General features: G+C 45.3%; 1 protein-coding gene and 1 pseudogene across 1 annotated transcript in view; both read right to left on the bottom strand.

The window, feature by feature from the left end:
- LOC144933710 (epidermal growth factor receptor kinase substrate 8-like) overlaps positions 1–8,320 on the bottom strand; it is a 42,255-nt pseudogene extending 33,935 nt beyond the window's left edge.
- Positions 8,321–9,757: 1,437 nt separating this feature from the next.
- SLC15A5 (solute carrier family 15 member 5) overlaps positions 9,758–20,969 on the bottom strand; it is a 37,193-nt gene continuing 25,981 nt past the window's right edge. Inside the window, exons 8-10 of the mRNA XM_078859372.1 lie at positions 20,074–20,150; positions 18,902–19,073; positions 9,758–9,795 (exon numbers count right to left, since the gene is read on the bottom strand). Coding sequence (XP_078715498.1) covers positions 9,758–9,795; positions 18,902–19,073; positions 20,074–20,150 — 287 coding nt within the window. The remainder of the gene's footprint in view (positions 9,796–18,901; positions 19,074–20,073; positions 20,151–20,969) is intronic.

Below are 20,969 nucleotides of genomic sequence, written 5' to 3'. Positions count from 1 at the left end.
GCGGCCTCTTGCCGCGTGGGCAATGGCGGCGGCAGGACAGGCAACGTGGCGGCCCGCGGAGCACCACTTGCATCATCCATCGTCCCTGACGCGACGAGATGGCATAGATGCGCCAGGACGTCCTTAAGTGCCTCCAGTTGTACCGCCATCGCTTGCCATCGTTGATCCGCGTCTGATAATGTCGACGGACCCGCCAACCCGCCAACATCCTCCACACCCGTTCCCGTGGTCGCCTCAGCCTGGCTCTCCTCCACCACCCCAACAGGATCCGTGGTTGGAGGGAGTTCGTCGTCGTCGGACGAAGAAGCCGATGCAGGCGCCGGATTAACTTTCTTCCTCACTTGTTTCGACATGCCGTTGCACTTCCGACACCAGTGTAATAAACGACTGGACCACGATGTCTGGCTCAGTGTCCTTTATTATTCGGTTCGTGCTGTACACCCACACGGCTGTCTTTACTCTGTAGCTTCTCCACGGTGCTGACTCCAATGTCGGCCCGATCCACAACAGCAGCTCCGCTGCTGTTTCTCTCACACAGCCCCCCTTGGCTGTACTCGCTGCTGCTCTTCTCCCTCCGCAGCTCTCCCAGCTTCTTGCTCTCTCTCTCTCTCTCCGCAGCTCCTCCTGGCAGCCACACCGCTGCCTCTAACAAGCAGCCCCCTCTCTCTCTCTCTCTCCGCAGCTCCTCCTGGCAGCCACACCGCTGCCTCTAACACGCAGCCCTCCTGGCTGTCTCCTCCTCAGCTGCACACCACTCCGCAGCTTCCTCTTATCTTCGGGGTTGGCTCCCGATGGCCGTCGGCGCCCCCCCCCCTCTCCACACTTGCCCGCGTGGCCTCACTCTTTTCCGCTCACACCCCGACCCCCTTCCCCTTCCGGTTTACCCGCTTAAAGCCCCGAACCTTACCCCCACGTCACATGACTCCACCCCCCCGTGACGTCACCTCCGGAAGGTCGCTTACGCCCGCATTACATTATGTTGGACTCCTTTCACACCGTGCTATTCGGAGGTGCGGGGGAATGATAACAAAATAGATATCGCCATTAGAATTATGTTAATCTGCAGCAAATATGATACGATGTTTAGCCACCTCTTTATATATTATTTTCATAAATCAGCTTCCCAATGCAAATTTCAGTACATTGTGGCAGGACAGGAGAACAAACACTTGGTACGTCGAAGGAGTGGAATCTAGTTCCATAAATAACGTAGCTTCAACATTTAACGTAGCTTCCCCGCGGTAGGGGGTGGGACACGGGGTGGGGGGGGGGCAAAGTACCTGCCAAACCATGACACCTTTATTAATTTATTCTCAGTCCTTTACAATTAAGATTAAAAGATACATTATTTATATGCACCTGCAAGTCCTAATGTGAGGGACAAAGCAAACCCCTGCACCCCCCCCACATATAAAAGTCAAACTCCGCCCTATAAGCTTCCCTCATTTAGACAAAACATGCTTTGGCATGACAGAGCTAAAATAATCTCGAGAGTTGTCGTCCACAGCTGTCTGGTGGATCCTGGAGCCCGTGGAGGTTCACCGCCGTGGATCGCCGCAGCGCCTGATGGACTCTTGTCTCCTCCTTTCGCTGGTATAGATTTTTATTTTACGTACGATTAATTAAAAAAGTGTGGTACGGTGGACATTTCAAACCGTTTCAGTTTGGGCTAATTCTAGTTCATGAGTTACATTTGCAATTATTGTTTTTTGTCACTTGACATATTTTCTTGTTCCCTCTGGAAATATTATACGTTTACAAGTTACGTCAGTTTAATTTAAACTGAATCCTTCTTCTGAAGGGGAAAGATCACTGGTAATATTGACAACATTTTAATTATTCGACTCCAGTTCTGTAGTTCGGTATACAAAGTACAGGACCTATGGTCTTTTTTAACGTGTGCAAAAATAATCTTTAGCGAGAGTTTTATATAAATTATTGGAAAATAACTCAAACATAAATGCTACAAAAGGTTAAATAATTAGATTTGCAGTAACACCACGCTGAGCTGGACTCATAGGGGTGAGCATTGGCCCAGCTTAGCTGACAAGTCTGGCTAAACTGCTACAGAAATATCCACGTAAGATATCGCAAACAACACTCTACATTATTCCCAACATTACCCATGCACACATCTATAGTTAACTTCATATGAAATCATGCTTCTGTAAATATTGTCAAATGTGCTGAGGTCATGAACACCACAGTACTGTGTTGTGTACTGTTGGCGTGGTTATGTACTGCACTCAACATTACAGCGTGTTGCCCCCCAAGTTGTGAACTAAATCGTGTCCTCAAGGAAACGTACAACACTAACAGTGAGAAAAATAAAAACTTTAGAGGAAAAAGCACTGCTAGTGAGCAGAATCCCCATACGAGCACGAAGACATGGGTGTAAGGGAGCTGCAGCAATGCCCTGGAAACGCAAACTCTGGCTTTCCAGGGTCTGGTTTGCCACAGATTTGCTGTGCATTCCATTTTATAGACACCATTTGTCATTATTCCCCCAATCATAGATCTAAGGTCAGTGAAGCTGAATACTACTGTTTATGCAGACAATCTTAACATGCAAATTAGTTTTTATCTAGTATACTCAAATGAGCTTGCTTGAGATATCAAATTGCACATGTCCGATTAAGCCTCCAGTTACCGAAGGAGTTTTGCAAACGTTGGGGGTACCTTGCATTCCAAGTCGATCAGGTAGACTGCATTTTTGTCCACCTGTAGAAGCATGTCTTGAATCCAGATCTTTCCATTGTTTTCAAGATGTTTCAGTTTAGTCATGCCGTCTTCTATAGATGCTACACCCACCTTCTTATCCATCACCATTGTTGTCAGATGCTAGCGACATAAAATAAAGAAAAGGCTTGGGGAAAATGTCATTTTATAAAACATTTGTTAAGCATATCCTGCCCTCAACATTGTTATGCAAAAGCAGATGCCACTGGACAAAATGCTGCTTTACACAAGCTATGTAGAGGGTCACGACTCAATAATGAACGAGCAAATTTTATTGCCATTAACTCTTGGATGCCTCTGGCGTCCCAATGTTAAAATTGTACGTTGCAAATCAGCACCACCCTGAACATTTTGTGATTGTCCGTAGCGAGCCCCTGAAGGCTTCTGCTTCAGGAGGAACTCTTATTTAAGGGCAGCTTGCTCAGCGCAGAGGTTCACCTTTACAGACAAGCGGTATGGAGAGTGAGCAAGGACGCTCATTCCGTCAGTGGATCGATCTCCCCCGAGTTGCACGATTCCCTATGAGAATACCTTCCACCCGTATGATCTACAATCTTTATTGGAATTTTTCCTGGGGTTCTGTATAGAGAGACATGCTCACCCAAAGAGTTTCCCAGTTCCCACTATTCTGGACTTCCTTGAGGAAGAATGCCACAAAGGCCTAGCAGCATCCACCATCGGGGTCCAACTAGCAGCCATCTCGGCTGTCTACAGCGGTTTTGATAGCTCCCTTGGGTCGAGCAATCCACTCGTGCATAGGTATTTTTGAAGGGTGTCCTACTTAAGAGACCTCCCGTAAGGGGCCATACTTCCCCTAGGACCTTCCTCTGGTCCTGTTTGCTTTATGTCAGCCTTTTGAGCCACTAGCATTGACTTCCCTGATGTTCGTCACCTGGAATGTGGCCCTGTTGGTAGCAGTTACCCTTAGCCCGGCGGCTCGGGGAACTGCAAGCTTTGTGTTGGAGGAGAAGGTGCTTTTGTGTGCACATGGTGCCTTTCTGCCAACAGTGAATTGGGCCATAATACTCAACATGAGCATTGTTATCTGCCCTAACTGTCCAAAACTGACCTCTGAAAAGTAAATATTGTGAAGTTGTCTCGATGTTCCGAGGCCAACAGAGGGTTATCTCAACAGGTCCAGACAGCACTGTAAGACTGATCGCCTATTTATGCTCTACAGTTGAAAATGTCTGGACCAGACTACTTACATCCCCGTATCACCGCTTGACTTAGAGAGCGTATACAGTTATGAGTTGAAGTGTAAGCATCCTCCAGAGTTGGAGAGGTCTCATTCGTCTAGATTTGTCTCCACCTCCTGGGCTTTCGCCTCAGAAGTTAAATGTCATGGTTTTCCTAATATCGGGATTTTTGTGGACCACCTCCTCCCGCCAAGTTTCTACTCTGGCATAATTGCATTATGTGCAGTGGTATCTGCAGGTGGTGTATAAATTAATAATATAATCATGGTACATACAACTCCAAGTTTGGAAATCAACAACGACATCAGATTGTGGACATTTGTCGTGGATTTCCATAATGATATTACAATCCAGGCAACATTCAGTGCAATGTACGGTGGCAAATATCTATTGCAGCTGCAACGTTCTTAACTATACCGTAATGCAGTGGTTGGTCTGGGTCGCTTCCTGCACTTTCATATATTTATTGGAGTGGGCACTGCATGATATGCCCCTCATGGATATCCCACTGATCTCAAACGACTATCTTGCTTTCTTCCCAACAGTTGATTCCATCCATAAAAGAGGTTTTTGGGTTAGAGCGTTAAACCCACCATCCGACACAGCCAATTAGTAAGGTTTGTCATGTAAACAAAACGTGCCAATTCGTTACTAGCACAGCACGCCAGTGTTTTGGAGAGTAAACCCCCTAAAACATTTACAATTCAAGTACGACGTTTCGCCATTAATTACAACTAGCATCATCAGGCGAAAGCTATATTTGTGGCTGTATTATGGCTCTATTATGGATAATATTGGTTGCGAAAGCCTACCTGTAAAGTTGATTGCATCCCTACCTAAATAAGTGCATCAATATTGGTGGGAGACATGCAGAGACTCTAAAATAAAATAGTGTTTTTCTATATTATTTATCGTTATAATTTTAGTGAGGAATCTCTTAATGGATTCCACTGCATGAAAGATTGCAATATTTATCCCATTATTCGTGAGCTATCATAACAGTTGTGGTTCTGTGCTGCATAATACATTCATCATATTTCCATGAGTATTAGGAATACAATTATTTTGTCACTCAATGTTGGTTATTCACCGCAGGATCAGGATCACTCCGCATTTGTTGCAGATACAAAAACATTTCTGCCACCTGAGAGCACAGGATGCCCATTTCCACACTATCCGGGTCAAACCGGATCGGTGGCAACCCTGGGCGTTCCACTGCCATGGGATTTGGGAATAGAGGGACAATGGTGGTGGTGAATAAGAAGGCAGTGCCCTGTAATATAATATAATTATTCAGTTTTAAATGTCAAAACTATGAATTGTAATTTAAAAAATCATATCTTCATAATGAATGCATCTTACCTCTACTTGGTATTGTGAAGTTTCTTCTTGGATGTTAGTCGAAGTTGAATATGTCTTTCTTTGTTCTGGATTTTTGAATAAAATGAACAAGTGTTCACAGACAAGTAGAATGAATATTCCATACATTGGGCTATACTACAAGAAAGTAATATATATAGTATTTAACTGGTGCTACAGCGAATTCCGATCCATAATATCTGTTTCTTATTCCGCCATCACCCATAACTTCGATACCATCCCATTCCAGTGTCTGGAGGGTATCAGATGTCGTGGCAATATATCAAATAATTTTCTAGAGCTTCGACAGCATCTTGGGCAGAATGATGACATTAATAATAATCATCATAATTTGTTTTTGATGGAGCACACTTTAAGCCAGGCTATCTGAGAATACCTCAGACGCAACGCACGGCTTACATCTCAATTATTCGAGTTGTCCCTGCGTGGCACAGGGTGACCCAGTAGGGGGCGATGATTATATTTGCTTGGTGTCATCTCAATTGAGTAATTTGTGGGCAGTTTTCGAATTTGGCAAAATTTGGACCACGACACAATCACATAATGGGCGACTGGTGTTGAATAACAGCAGGATAAATTGTCATAATTCAGCAAAGGTAAGTTGTACAACCTCGTGTTATATAAATGACTAGCGGGAAGCACCCAGCGTTGCCCGAGGGAAAAATACATTTTAAAACTTTTCAAAACTTAAGAACATAACCTTTACAAATGAAAATAAAACTTTGATCATTACCTCATTCATTTCAATAAAACCCAACGCTCGCCAAGATTTGAATCTTTAAATCGCGTAAAGGAATCGAGGGTTGTAGATTTCTTTAGAATCGACCTATTCCCGTTTAATCGATACCACAAACGTTCCACAGGTATCGATTCTCCAGTCTTGTATGCGGGTTGACGCCACACACTTCATGGTCACCCCCCCCCCCCCCAAAAAAATACAAAAGTCTATTTTTATACGTTTTACATTATATACAGTATGGGAGCTAGCCACATGGCAAATTAAAAGTTTGTAACCGACCCCCCCCCCCCAGTCGGCCTACGCGGAGGGTTGGGGGGGGAGCGTGACGTAAAATGTTTTTACAAAAGGCTATTTTTATAATTTTTGCATAGTGTACAGTCTGCAAAGTACCCGCATGGAAAATTTCAAGTTTGTTGCATGTCGGGAAGTACGCTAAACATTTTGAACAGACACACAATCACAAATTTCCCTTGCATATAGAAAGAGATATCATCACAACTCGCCACTGCACCAAGGGTGGCACAGTCGGGTTTTTTTACAATCGGGTTTAATTGTCTTTTTATATTAAACCCGATCATCTGAGATTGGGAGAAATCCGGTTTTATTGGTTCTAATTGCAGAACCGCACTTCGCCAACTTCTCAACGATGGGCTTCATCCATTCCAAGCGAAGGAACTCACTGGCGCCCACGATTGTGGAGGAGAAGCTCGTGTTCATCAAGACCAACCTGCCCGCCGCATTCTACGACTACCCCGTGCCCGACGGCCCCGAGTATGATAGCAGCACCGACGAGGAAGCAGCATAAGCCTATCCGAGTTTCGTATTCATTAAACCAGGTTTTAATTCCCCGAAATCGGGTTTAATTGTATTAAAGAAAAAACCCGATGCCTGCCGCTGGAAAAATCGGGTTTTTTCCACCCATGCACCGCACTGGTGGCGAGTTGTTAACTACCTCGCCTGGTCTACAGGGGGACGTGGGTTCGATCGATCCTACCCTGACACCTGTATACTGTATTTGGAGTTTGCATGTTCATTCTCCCCATGATCGCGTGGATTTTTCTCCGGTTCCCCCAGTTTCTCCCTCGACGTCTAGAAACACGCGTTTAGAGTGTTTGGCTGCTAAAAATTTCCACATGATAAGCCACGTCATTAAACTATCATTACGTGGGCAGGTCGCTTCTGAAAAAAAGCTCGTGGGCCTCACCTATTCAACTAAAAAGTTTAGTTTCCTATATTTGTTGTTATTGCATTGACGTCTTGTTGTGTGGTAGACTCACATCCTCACTCATTCACTGCATGAGTGAAATTGTGAGTCCAAGACACAACAAACAAGTCAATGCAGCATTCACGAGTGCATAATTGCCCTCAAAGACGTGTTTCACTGTCCATGCATGACCTCCGGTTACTCTCACCCTGTATGTGTCTCCACTGTTTCCCCGTTCGCACTCGTGGAGCTCTTGTGTTGTAATTAGCATTCTTGTCTACAAATAAGTTTACTGGTTTGTTATTTTTGAGTAATTTCCAGCCCAGTGATATGTCTCCGGCCTGTCGTGTAAAAAAAATGTATATATAATGAAATGCACGGATCTTTGTCAATCCACTGCTGGAAGAAGACCTCCCCAAGGCATGTCCAGTCATGGAATTGTTTGACTCTACCAGGCTCGTTGTCAGTGCGGGTCGCGGTGAGTGCGAGAGAGCACGGGACACAGGCCGATACTACTCGCTACTGACGTTAGCTGTGGCCACGAATCAAACTCAGGTTGGCAGATGCACAGTGTCGTGTCACTGCCCCACTGCTAAACATCCACTATACGGTTTGTACTGCCGTGTATTTCCACGTTCAAATATGAGGATAAACATTGGAAAGTTTTTCTTCACCGGTTTCTCGAATGCATTTCAAGATAATGAATTGCAATGTTTTTATTATACTGTACATTCAAATAGCTTTATAAAATCATTGGTTTACATCCAGAAATTGTATTTTTACGCATACAACGTGTCATATTCTTTTGTCAATGTCACACAATTAACAATATCAACGTTTTGCTTTCCAAAGAGCGTTGGATATAAACAATGTAGACATTTCAAGAGTGTTGCTAACAAAAAAATAAGTATGGATCTTACCGTAAACAGTCTTGGCGTTTGGGGGTTTTATTCTACCATCCATTGGTTTCCGTTCTCTGGCCGGTAGAGTACACCTACGTTTTTTATTTGTTGCTGCTGTACCGGCTGAAAGTCTCCCGATGCTCTCGACACAAGACGGCTCCCACGTCAGCCGTTTGTGTTCTGTGCAAATAGGTGGCCACACCCATGCCAGAGAGGGGAAGAACGTCGATATAATACTGTGTACAAGCTGGCAAACACAGTCCGTGGTGTCAGTGTCTCGCAACAATCATAGCTCCTATAGACTCTAAATATATTAATGGATACGCACGGATAATAGTTCTGAGAATAGTTCCTTAACATAATAGGTACTGGCAGTAGTTCATGAAGATAATAGCGACTGAAATTAAAATGCATTAAAAAAACAATTACATTTTAAGTTATCAAATATCAATGTATGTGTACATATTTATAAATTGTTCGGTATTGTCATTAACTATAATACAATCTCATGTAATCTGTCCAAAGCCAACTCTGGTAACATAAGTCTCTTAAATACCATTTAGCAACTTAACGTATTGCATTTTCTAACCCTTTCGTTACCTATATGGAAACATTTAATATATACTTGCGTTGATTTAGTAATACTCTTTGATCATTGAAGGATTTGGCCGGCACTCAATTGCTCCTGTTTAATAAGTATTCGGATGCATATTTAAAAACTGCTCATCATAAAAAAAGTAATTTCCATTAGGCCCCATGGTGTAAAGCGCAGTCTCCAAATATTATTAAGCACTCTGTTTCTCTGGCCTCTGTTTATGTGTTATGATTGTACTGTATGTTGAACTTCTTTCAACCGTGCTAATCGGAGGTCCGGGAGGAAAACAAATTAAACACCAAAAGCAGCTCTAAAGAAGTGAGTTTTCAATCTAAATTTAAAAGTCCAGAGCTCCAGTGGTTTCTAACATCGGAAGAGCGCTCCAGACGGCCGCAGAAGCGCATCTGAAAGCGCGTGACGCAGTGACCATCTTTGTTCGTTGGCGAGCCACAAGCTGCTGCGATGATGTTGGAGTTCACGTGATGGACCTTGGCACAAAACATCGATTATTATTTTTCCAGTATTATTCTTTTATTGCCAGTGTTACTGGTGGTCACGTGAATTTTTCTCCAGGTTCCTCTGGGTTTTGCCCTCCAATTTTAGAAGTGTCTTCAGATCATTCGGCCGCTTCTATAAATTCCCAAATATAATGATATAATCCACTTCGATGAGCTAGCATGTGTGACCAAGTCGCCTCTAAACATAGCTAATAGCTCAGTGGGCTTTATCTGGTAAATGATCAAGGTTAGTTGATAGGTAGACTGTCTCAACGGATAGCAAATACGCTTATACAGTCTTGATTTTAAGCTTTCGTGATCGAAACGTCGTTATCTATTATTTATTCTACCTACGTGACTTTACCGAAAGAACCCAAGAGTACGCTCATAATACAAAAGTAGTTCATGGGAAACTTACAGCACAATTCCGAGAAACTTGTTTACGCCAGATGCAGATCTAGAAACTTCCCTATCCCCCCTATCCCCCCCCCCCCCGTTCTTGCTAGACCAGCTTGTAGTCGATGCTGCTCTTCCCATATCCTTGGATGTGACGCAGGGGGACAGGATTCGCATTACAGCAGGTGCGATTACCTTTTGTCACACGTGACGAATGGGCCTCCTTGTGACTCAACTCTGGGTACGCGAAAAACAATTGAACACAAACGATTGTACACACAGAGGCTGCTCATTATTTGAACGGAGTTGAAATGTGATCTAAAGCAACCCTTGTGTGCTGGGCATCAGAGAACGTCATGAGGATTGTGCAAACACTGGCATATGGTGCTACATTGTTCTGTTGAAGTGTATTCATTGGAGATAACATGTAAAAAAATATTAGGCTAAATACTCATTTGAAATAATCTTAAAAAGTGGAAAGTACTATTTAAGGATCAATACAATAATTAGCAGATACCTCGCCTGGTATACAGTTCGTGGGTTCGATCATGACACTGACCCCTGTATATTTGGAGTTTGTGTGTTCTCCCCCGTGATCTCCTGGACTTTTCTCCTCCGGTTTTTTCCCCTCCCCATTTAGAAACATGCAAGTATTTTGCTGCTGTAAATTGCCACGCGATGAGCCACTTCGGTGAGCTGTCATTTGTGGCCAGGTCGCTTCTGAAACAGAGCTATATAGCTCAGTGAGCCTTACCTGGTGAACAAAAAATGTGAAAAAAAGTAAATATGAAAACATTTGACTAAATTTGCACTCCAATTACACTTGCAAAAAAACGGTTGTGTTGGGTGGGACGTGCCCATGAGGATTGGTGGGGACTGAATGCCGACGCAGACATTGGAGTGGTGGTGTCTGCGATTCTAGGGACCAGGGGGGAGGCCTTGAGAGCCGATGGTGAGAGATAATGTCAATGGCAGGTCTCGGAGGTCGCGTGTCTGATGCGCAGCAATTGCAGGGGAACTGGCGGAGGGTAGAATGCGTTGGTGGGGTGCGGTGCCTTTTTGCCACAGTGACGTCTCGATCTTGATGTACCTTTGACGTGAAACGACTTTAATGCAAGTGTAGTGACATCGCGGATGTCACTGTGTAATGCCGGCCCAAGAGGCGCACGGCGTGCGATGCATTGTCATCGCGGACACCCCGTAGGTGGGTGTAGTACCAGCCCAAGGGGGGCTCGGTGAGCGCTGGGATAGCGCTCAGTGGCACTATGCGTGGCGTGTAGTGCTGACTCCTACAGGAGGGAGTGTGAGAGTGTCAGCCATGTGATAAGGTTACCCTAGGCCATGGCACTCTGGTTGACCCTGGAAGTCACGTTGAAGTTCAAGTTCATTTATTAGGTATAGCCCTGTGAGCCATTCAGCTCTTGAATCGGGTGCAACCGCAACAAACAAAAACATGAACAAAAAACATCTTAAAGTGAAAATGTGACTAAGTGCAAACAGAAAATCCAAGAAAAGACAGCAAAATATTGCAGAAAAAACACCGTACACCAACGCTGTGTGCAAAAATCCCAGTGGGATGCAAGTCAAACAACAACAACAACCACAAGACAACTTAGATTAAGGCCATCAGTCTAACTCTGTACTACAACAAACAAACATGGCTAAACCAATACACTTTTCGAAATCACCAAAATAAAGCCATGAAAGCAATGAAAAAGCAATCATAGGAACTGACACAATTTTCACAATAAATGGCATAAACAACATGTACTATCAAAACCCTGCAGCCATAGCTGGCTGCATGAGTCACTCCACAACAGCAGGAGCATCAATTGGAGAATTATAATGTTTTAATGCACCTTTAAGATCAGCACACTAAATCAAAACACAGATCATACTTTGTAGCGATCATCCGGAGCGAAACATTTTATTTTAGGCCACTGAATAGCACTGGCAGCTAGGGGTGTACAACTCCTCTAGAGTAGTTTTGAGTGAAGATCTCATAGGTAGTGACTCAAGTTTCAATTTATTGGCAACAGCATTCCAGACCCTGGGGGCATCAATAGCAAAGGCCCTTCCTCCAGTATATGTACGGCAATAGGGAATATGAAGCTGGTAAATGAGTGGAGACCTTAGGTCAAATTTGTTCTTTGAAACAGAGAGGAGATCCAGCAGGTAATCTGCGGATTTTTTTGCAAGTACATCATGAATAAATAAGATCTGGTGCACAAGCCGTCGAACATTCAGAGATGTTAAGTTTGACCCAATGTAGAGATCACAGTGGTGAGTCCTATATGGGCAGTTCAATGGAAATCTTAAGGCCGAGTGATACATTGAGTCAAGCTTCTTCAGTACAGTACTTGGGGCTGATTTATACACAATGTCACAGTAATCAATTAGAGGCAGTATGGTAGCTTTTATCAATTCCAAACGGAACATAGGGGGGAAGCAGTGCTTGTGTCGATATAATCAATGTGATCTTCAAAATTCAGTTTTGAATCCAGGATGACCCCAAGATACTTATAGATCTTGACTTGCTCTATTTGATCATTATTTAAGGAATGTAATTGGGGGAAAATAACTTCCCACTTTAGTCCTGGTGAGAAGCATAGCACCTTGGTTTTGGCAGGATTTAGGACTAGTTTAAGAGCAACTAGCTGATGTTGTAGTTTGTTGAAATCACTCGGGAGCTTAGCAATCACGTCATCCGGAGAGCGGCCAGCAGTAATCAGTACCGTGTCATCTGCAAAAAGATTTACCCTGGAATAATTCAGTTCAGTGCCCAAGTCATTTACATAAAGAGAGAACAAGAGGGGGCCGAGAATGGAACCCTGTGGAACCCCTTTTGTTATCTTAACACTGTTTGACCTCCAACCATCTGTGAATAGTTTGGGTGCGAGAAAATAGGTAATTTTTTAACCATTTTACTGTGTTTTCGGAAAAATCGAGGCAACTTATTTTACTAAGCAGGATGTTGTGGTCTACTGTATCAAAAGCTTTGGACAAGTCAAGGAAAAGACAGGCGCAGTACTGCTTATTATCAAGGCTACTGTAAATGTGATTCAGCGAGTCTAATGCAGCAGATGTGGTGCTGTATTTTTTTCGGAACCCAGATTGTTTTAGATGTAATAGATTGTTGGCGGACAGGAAACTGCTAATTTGGTAGTTCAATAATTTTTCTAAAATTTTCATCAACGGGGACAAAATTGAGATAGGTCGGTAGTTATTTGGATCATCTTTAGGGCCCCCTTTGTGAAGTGGACGAACATAGGAATGTTTCCAATCTAGAGGAACTGATGCTTCTTTGATGGACAGGTTGAAAATATGGGCTATAGGTTTGTATATTAGGTGACCAACAGTTAGTAGAGCAAAGACAGGAATACTATCTGCTCCGGTAGAGGAGGACCCTTTGAGGTAGGACAGTTGTTTCAGAACATTACTTTTGTGGATTGGCTGAAAACTAAAATCGCTTAATGTTTGGATAGGGGTGTAGGAATTTGCATGAGCAGGGGTGACTCCCAATACATTATCAAATAGGGTACCAGCTTCAGAAAAATGAAGGTTAAAATTGTCAACTATTTTTTGGGGATCTGAAAAATATTCCCCATTTCGGTTAAGCTGAACAGACAGATTATCTGTTTCGGATGCCTTTCGATACATTTGATTGTTTTCCAGAAAATCCTGGCATTTCCATGAGATTCAAGGAGAGTGGAAGAGAAGTAGTCATTTTTTGCATGCCGTATTTTTTTGATGCATCTATTTATTAAAATCCTGTATTCTAGCCAGTCATTGGCCAAATTACTTTTCTGAGCACATGCCCAAGCCTTGTCCCTAGTTTTCATGAGCTTTGTAATCAAAGGATCAAACCATGGTGGACGGTTGCCTTTAGTTTTAAATTTAACCAACGGAGCATGTTTGTTAAGAATTTGGAGAAATGTGTACCTGAAAGTCTCCCAAGCCGTAGTCAGGTTTGGAATATCACAGACCTTGTCAATATCCGAGTGAAGCACATCATTAGTAAATGCCTGAGTGCTGAAATGTCTCATGGAGTGCTTCTCAACCAATTTAGGGGGGGTTTTGGGTCTGGATGATGATCTCACCCCAAAAATGAAGGAGTGATCACTAAGGTTATTACCCAGAACACCAGTCAGCGCGAAATTGTGAGGGGCATTTGTCAATAGGACGTCAAGCAGAGATGACTGTCCCGGATTTTTTAGGTTGGGTCTGGTGGGGGCATTTATTAATTGAAACAGGTTAAATTCATCTGCTAAATTTGTGGCCACGGCCGGCGGGTTTAGCCAATTCCAATTTAGATCACCCATTAAAACTATTTCACCTTTAGGGAGGCCCCCAAGAAGCTCTCTCAGTGCAGATGCAGCTTCAACATCCTTCCCACTAGGCGGTCTATAGCAGCACACTACCAATATGTGTTGATTATTAGGGAGAATTATTCTGAGAGCCAGACCTTCAAAGCAACATTTTTTAAACAAGGAGTGAGCTGGTGAACATGCAATAGTATTACAAACATAGATAGCAATTCCACCTCCTTTAGATCCTCCGTCAAGTCGAAAAAGGTTGTAGTTGTCAATCGTAATCTGCAAGTCATTGACGGCAGGAGTGAGAAATGTTTCTGTTAGGCAAAAAATGTCCGGGTCAAGATTTGCAACTTCTAGTTTTAGTTGACTTAATTTAATCATAAGCCCTCTGATGTTGACATGTAGAACACCAATACCTTTTCTGCCAGAAAAATCTACAGAATTATATGAGTTCTTTACATTTGGGCCAGGATGAAGCTCAATACCACCCAGAAATAAGAAAAGTAGAATTAATAGTTTGCACAGGTATTTTCTGTGAAAGGATGAAGAGCGACGAACCTTGGACGAATAGCAGCAGCTCGCAGATGGTGTTATTTTAAGAGCAGAATGAAGTTTGGAAGGAGTGCTGGTGAAGTAATGGGACAAAGATGGGGTTTAAAAGGATACAATGATGGAGTGTAGAAGTGTCTATAAGTTGTTTCATTAGGTGTAGTGGCAAATTTAGTTATACGTATTGACGCGAAGTAACGCGGGTAGCCGTTTGTAGAGTTGAGTGTGGCACTAGATATGGCCGGGAGGGACAGTAGTAAGATACACAGCAGGAGAATTGACATCTTTAAAACACTAAATTTAAACACACACACAGCTCACTCAAACGCAGCTCACCCTCACCCACTCTCACGCACAGCCCACACCCATGCAGCACAACGCACACGCGGCCGCACACGACACGCCGCCACCATCTTGCTGCTGTTGTTGTAGCCGCTGCTGCTGTTGTTGTTGTAGCTGCTGTAGCAGCTGCAGCCGACCCAACTGCAGTTGCAGGAGTCATACACGAAGCAGCCGCAGCTGTGTATACTACAGCAGAGCAGCAGCGGCCGTGCGGCCTGGAGGCGCCGAGGCCGGATAGTTGCGTGATGTGGACGTGGAGAGGCGAGATGTTTGGCCCATCAGCTTCATTGTTCTGCTTCCATTGACGAGCGCCCTCCACGTAGGCCTCGACGTAGGCCTCGACGTAGACCCCGACGTAGGCCCCCACGTAGGCCCCGACGTAGGCCCCCACGTGGGCCCCGACGTGGGCCCCGACGTAAGCCCCGACGTAGGCCTCGACGTAGACCCCGACGTAGGCCCCCGCGTAGGCCCCGGCATAGGCCCCGACGTAGGCCTCGACGTAGACCTTTCCCCCCCCCCCTCTCTCACTGTCCCCGTGTCTCTCTCATTGCCTCTGTACACCGAGTCTCACTGTCAGCCGTGCCTCTGTCTGCGTCTCCCTGTATCTCTCAATGTCCCGTGTCTCCACTAATCTCGCCGTGTCTCCCCCCACCCACCCACCTCTCTATATCTTCCCGTGTCCCCGTGTCTCCCTCCGTGTCCCCGTGTCTCCCTCTGTATCTGTCTCCCCCCCGTCTCCCCGTGTCTCTCGCCGTGTCTCCCTCCGTGTCTCTGTCTCCCTCCGTGTCTGTCTCCCCGCGTGTCTCCCTCCGTGTCTCTCATGAAATAATGGCGGAGCCTCAACTCGAATTCAGCAGGGTCATGTCTCCATTAAACACATTCATCTGCGGAGGGAGCTGGTAGGAAGGTTGGGTTGCTCGGTCAATGCCCAAGGTCAACGGCGGCGTGGTGTGTATTCCGCAAATATGCCCGACTGAGGGCGGGCACTAGCGTAGTTAGCCTGGTGATCCACCACCATAGGTTATCTAGTAAAGGGGCAGTAACCCCTTTGTGTTATCTGTTGGTATTAATACATGTCTTGCCTCTAAGAAGTATGTCTGCGACTCAGTTGAATCCACTAATCAAGGATAATGGAGTGTGGGCTTTTTAAAATCCTACATGGTAAAAAAAATCCCTTTGTATTTGAATATTTCCCGATTGTTAACAAAACAATATCACGAGATAATAACGCAGGTGATATATACACTAGTCATTTCAACGCTGTATGTATCGATGTTGAAATTATTTCGCATTGTACGTAGCCAACCGTGCTAATCGGAGGTGCAATCATTTATGTACACATGAATTACGGATAAAATAAAAACAGATCTTACATATCTCAGCTTTGTTATCGTTTTGTAAGAAGTAATATCATTATTATCATTGGATAATTGGCAACTGATGTACGGCAGCTAAGCATTGGCTACAATGTTACGCAACCAATGTTGATAATGCAATGGTGCTTTATTACGTCAAGATATACACAGTTTTCAGCGAATATTCATTAGCATTGACTTGAAAAATATTTTTCATGAATATGGCAGATTGCATACCAGGAAAAGTATTTTTGCTGGTCCTTAAACCAGGAATGAACCAGTTTTCACAGCCTCATTCAACCGCTTTCCATCCAGAGCTTCTTTCAGAGGTGTGGTTTAATGTTAGTCTTCTTCATTCTTATAGTCTATGAAGAGCAACTGTTAGAGATGTAGGTGTAAATCATTTAGCCAATCTCTTGCTTTGTCCAAATGGCAGATGCACCTTTTTTGGGGCAGTATATTTGTGGAGGTGCAAGAGTCACGTGGGCATGGTTCAGAGTTCATAGCATTCGCACACAAGAGTAGCCTTTGACTTAGACCTGTCCATTAGGTGTCAACATCTTTCATGGTTTGTGTGGATCTGGTTAAACACAATGAATATCAGAATATCAACCGAATGTCAATCATCGACCGCTCCGTTTGAGGTTGGACCACATCGCTCCCATCTGCACTTAAAGGAACAGTGACCCAGAATCCTAGAACTGTATACAAAAACTGAAACATTGCCTTAAAATGTATTGTTTTATTAGACAAGACCCATCCTGTTTAGGAGAAAAAACACATTGTTGTGCCATCGCAGATGCTTATACATGATGATGAAATACAAAAACTAAAAAAAGACTGTCTCTACATATTACAATACAATAACATATTAGTTCATCAGCCTATCAGCCTTCTGGACCAATTGCACACAATGAGCTATTAGCACTTAAATTATCCATCTGCGATATGAAAACAGCCTTTAAATCACTGTACAATAGGAACCACAGTTCAAAGGTACAACGTTGCATTTTAATATCGACCGTGCATGCATCATTTAAATACATTCATAGACTGTAAACATTCACAGGTGTACATCATCAGAGTAAAACGTGCCATCCTTGACTCAGGCATAGATAAACCCATGCAAATCGTCGTCCGGTGAGAATGTGAATGCCGATCCCTCCAAGGTGCTGTCGTAAAAGGCGAATGATTTCTCGTGCTCCAGAAGCTTCTGTGCCAGGGAACTCTGCCCTGCCACCGGCGGTCCTTCCTCACTCACTGGCAGCAGTGAATATCTGACACACAGACGACAAACCGACTACAACATCTACTGGCCCTACAGAATGGGACATGTTCGACTTTGGCGTTGTTCTCTGGTCTGAAACTGGTGAGACCAGGCCCTAAAGAAGGCTATATCTGGTGTAGGCCAAGGGGCCATTCATTTAGTACGTACGCATGGAGGGTGGAGGGGGGGGTTAACCCAAATGGGTACGCTTGTGTATGTGGGGTCTACTGACAATGTACGTACGCATAGGAAACGGGGGGGGGGGGTCGGGGTGAAGCCTCGATAATAATGCAGCCGGTGGACTATCTTTTTGCTTAAACACGTTAATAATCCTTGATCATTTCTGCGTGGATTAAATATCGGCCGTTCTATAAGATTCGGGGGGTGGGGTGTGCGTCAAGCATACTTACGCAGGTGTGGGGGGGGTGTAAAAATTACGCGTGCGTACAGGGAGAGGGGGAGGGGTCAAGTTTTGACAGATTTTTGCGTACGTACTAAATGGATAGCCCCCAATCAGTTTCAAAGACAATACATATATTATCAGAGCATGCTTGTTTGCATGTTCACCACAAGTACGTGTGGTTAATGCGAACTTGATTCCTTGCAAAAGATTTCTACTTGGTGTTTGAACATCTTTACACCTGTTTAATTGGCAGGAAGGGTAACACCAATTTTTTTTTTATCTACTGGCCCTCTTGAAGCCTCGGCAAATAGTTATTTAGAAAAAAAGGCTTCGGTCACATTGATCAAAAAGTCACCACTGTCACGAATCCCTACAGCTGAACCAAAAGTTCTACTTCAGAATCAAAATATGTATTTACACTGAAGGAATCCAATGAGCTATAAAAATTTCTTGCACATATGTTCAGTAGGGGCGGGTCATAAAGTTACAACAATAAACAATACAAAAAAACACGACAGGAGTGCAAAGTATAGGAAAGGTAAGCAAATCACTTTAAAATATATATACAAATAAAACTACACCTTTTTTATCGAACCAGGTAAGGCGTACACGAGCCATGAGCTTTTTCAGAAGTGACCGAGTCACAAATGATAGGTTCACGAAGTGGCTCATCGTGTGGCTCTCTCTCCCATCCACAAACCATCAGCCCCCCACCCACCTCATCCTGTGCCATGCATCTCAGCTCAGCACCCCAGCGAGTGGCACCCACACTCACTATGAGATTTTTACACCACCCGTGCTGTCGTTCAAACTATAAAATATTTACGTAAAAATATATACAATAAGGGTAAAACCGCTGCAATACTGCGAGACTGATACTGTCACGAGACAAACTCGTGAAAGAGCAAGGCAAAGTGGAGTGTTTCGGGCTCCCCAATTGATTCCGATTCTAATCTCAGAATCAGATTCCAATCTCAGCTCAGATTATTTATATTATTACTAGGTTGTGCGGGGGTACCTACGGCACCCCCGAACAACCACAGGCTGCGGCGCCCCCGAACAACCACAGCCTGCGGCGGCCCACCCAACTCCATCGGCCCACCTGGCTCCATCGGCTCCGCCGGCCCACCCGGCCACGTCGGCTCCATCGGCTCCCCCGGCACCCTCACAAACGGGCCTGCCAGCTGCTGCTGGGAGCGCACCCCGGGAGCGCGAGCCTCAGGCAGCCATCAGTGGAGAGCACGGGGCTCCCTCAGGGCAGCAGTGGATGGAGCACGGCTCTGCCTCAGGGCAGCAGCAGAGAGAGCGTGGCTCTCCCCACAGGCCAGCAGTGGAGAGAGCGCGGCTCTCACTCAGGGCAGCAGCGGACCGAGCACGGCTCTGTCCCAGGGCAACAGTGGAGAGAGCGCGTCTGGCTCCCTCACATCAGCAGTGGAAATAGCGCGTCTCTCTCTCAGGGCAGCAGTGGACATAGCACGGCTCTCCCTCAGGGCAGCAGTGGAGAGAGCGCATCTGGGTCCCTCATGGCAGCAGTGGAGACAGCGCGTCTCTCCCTAAAGCCAGCAGTGGAGAGCACGGGGGTCCCTCAGGGCAGCAGCGGAGAGAGCACGGCTCTCCCTCAGTGCAGCAGCGGAGAGAGCGTGGCTCTCACTCAGGGCAGCAGTGGACATAGCACGGCTCTCCCTCAGGCAGCAGTGGAGAGAGCGCATCTAGGTCCCTCATGGCAGCAGTGGAGACAGCGCGTCTCTCCCTCAGGCCAGCAGTGGAGAGCACGGGGGTCCCTCAGGGCAGCAATGGACGGAGCACGGCTCTGCCTCACTGTCACTCACCCGTCTCCCTCATATATGGCACTGCCTCAGGGCAGCAGTGGAGAGAGCGCGTCTGGCTCCCTCATGGCAGCAGTGGAGATAGCGCGGCTCTCCCTCACTGCAGCAGTGGAGAGAGCGCGGCTGTCCCTCAGGGCAGCAGCGGACAGAGCACGGCTCTCCCTCAGGGTTAGCAGTGGAGAGAGCGCAGCTCTCCCTCAGGGCAGCAGCGGACCGAGCATGGCTCTGTCCCAGGGCAGCAGTGGAGAGAGCGCGTCTGGCTCCCTCACAGCAGCAGTGGAGAGAGCGCGGCTCTCCCTCAGGGCAGCAGCGGATCGAAAACGGCTCTGGATCAGGGCAGCAGTGGAGAGAACATGTCTGGCACCCTCACGGCAGCAGTGGAGATCGCGGGAGATCGCGCGGCTCTCCCTCGGGGCAGCAGTGGACAGAGCAGGGCTCTCCCTGAAGCCAGCAGTGGAGAGCACGGGGGTCCCTCAGGGCTGCAGTGGACGGGGCACGGCTCTGCCTCACTGTCACTCACCCATCTCTTGCTCGCGGTCACGTGATGCACTTCAACCAATCCGGGGTCGTACATGTTTGGTAGGGGCGCACCTCTGGTTGGCTGCTTGCTCGCGGCCACGTGACGTACTTCAACCAATCCGTGCCGCGTTAATCACAGAATCACAGAGTCATAGAATGACAGAGCTGGGTGTTTATATTTATATTATTATTCTGCTATACATTTCCACGTGATAAGCCACTCTGCTGAGTTATCATTGGTGGCCAGATCGCTTCTGAAAAATAAATTAATAACTCAGTGGGCTTTACCTGGAAAAATGAAAATACTGGAGTTTATTTTTCTTTTTTAAGTGATTTGTTTACCTTTCTGTATTTTACACTCCTATCGTGTTTTATATTGTTTGTTTTTGTAACGTTCTGACCCGCTCCTGATGGACATCTGTGAAAAAGAGCTTTATAGCTGATTGGATTCCTCCAGTATAAAAATATATATATATATTATTATGCTGACTACCTTCAGTTGTTTGTGAATTACCAACTGAACGTGTCGGTCTAGAGAGAGCTTCCGGGACAAAGACATGTCAAAAACATAACGCACACGTTTTGGAACAAAAGAACAGCTCCATGTAGCAGCTGATAAGAGTGTATCCTGTTACGTTACTGTATATCTACCACAGTACCACCAGCGTAAACGCCCCTGTATGTGACTTCGAAATAATAAAATAACATCCAGAATGTGCACTGCAAACGTTGCTGTTTTCA

The sequence above is a fragment of the Lampetra fluviatilis genome, chromosome 8 (assembly GCF_964198595.1).
Source record: "Lampetra fluviatilis chromosome 8, kcLamFluv1.1, whole genome shotgun sequence".
In the NCBI taxonomy this organism is placed as follows: Eukaryota; Metazoa; Chordata; class Hyperoartia; order Petromyzontiformes; family Petromyzontidae; genus Lampetra; species Lampetra fluviatilis.
Note: the sequence above shows the minus strand (reverse complement) of the source record. Positions and strands in the feature narration are given on the sequence as shown.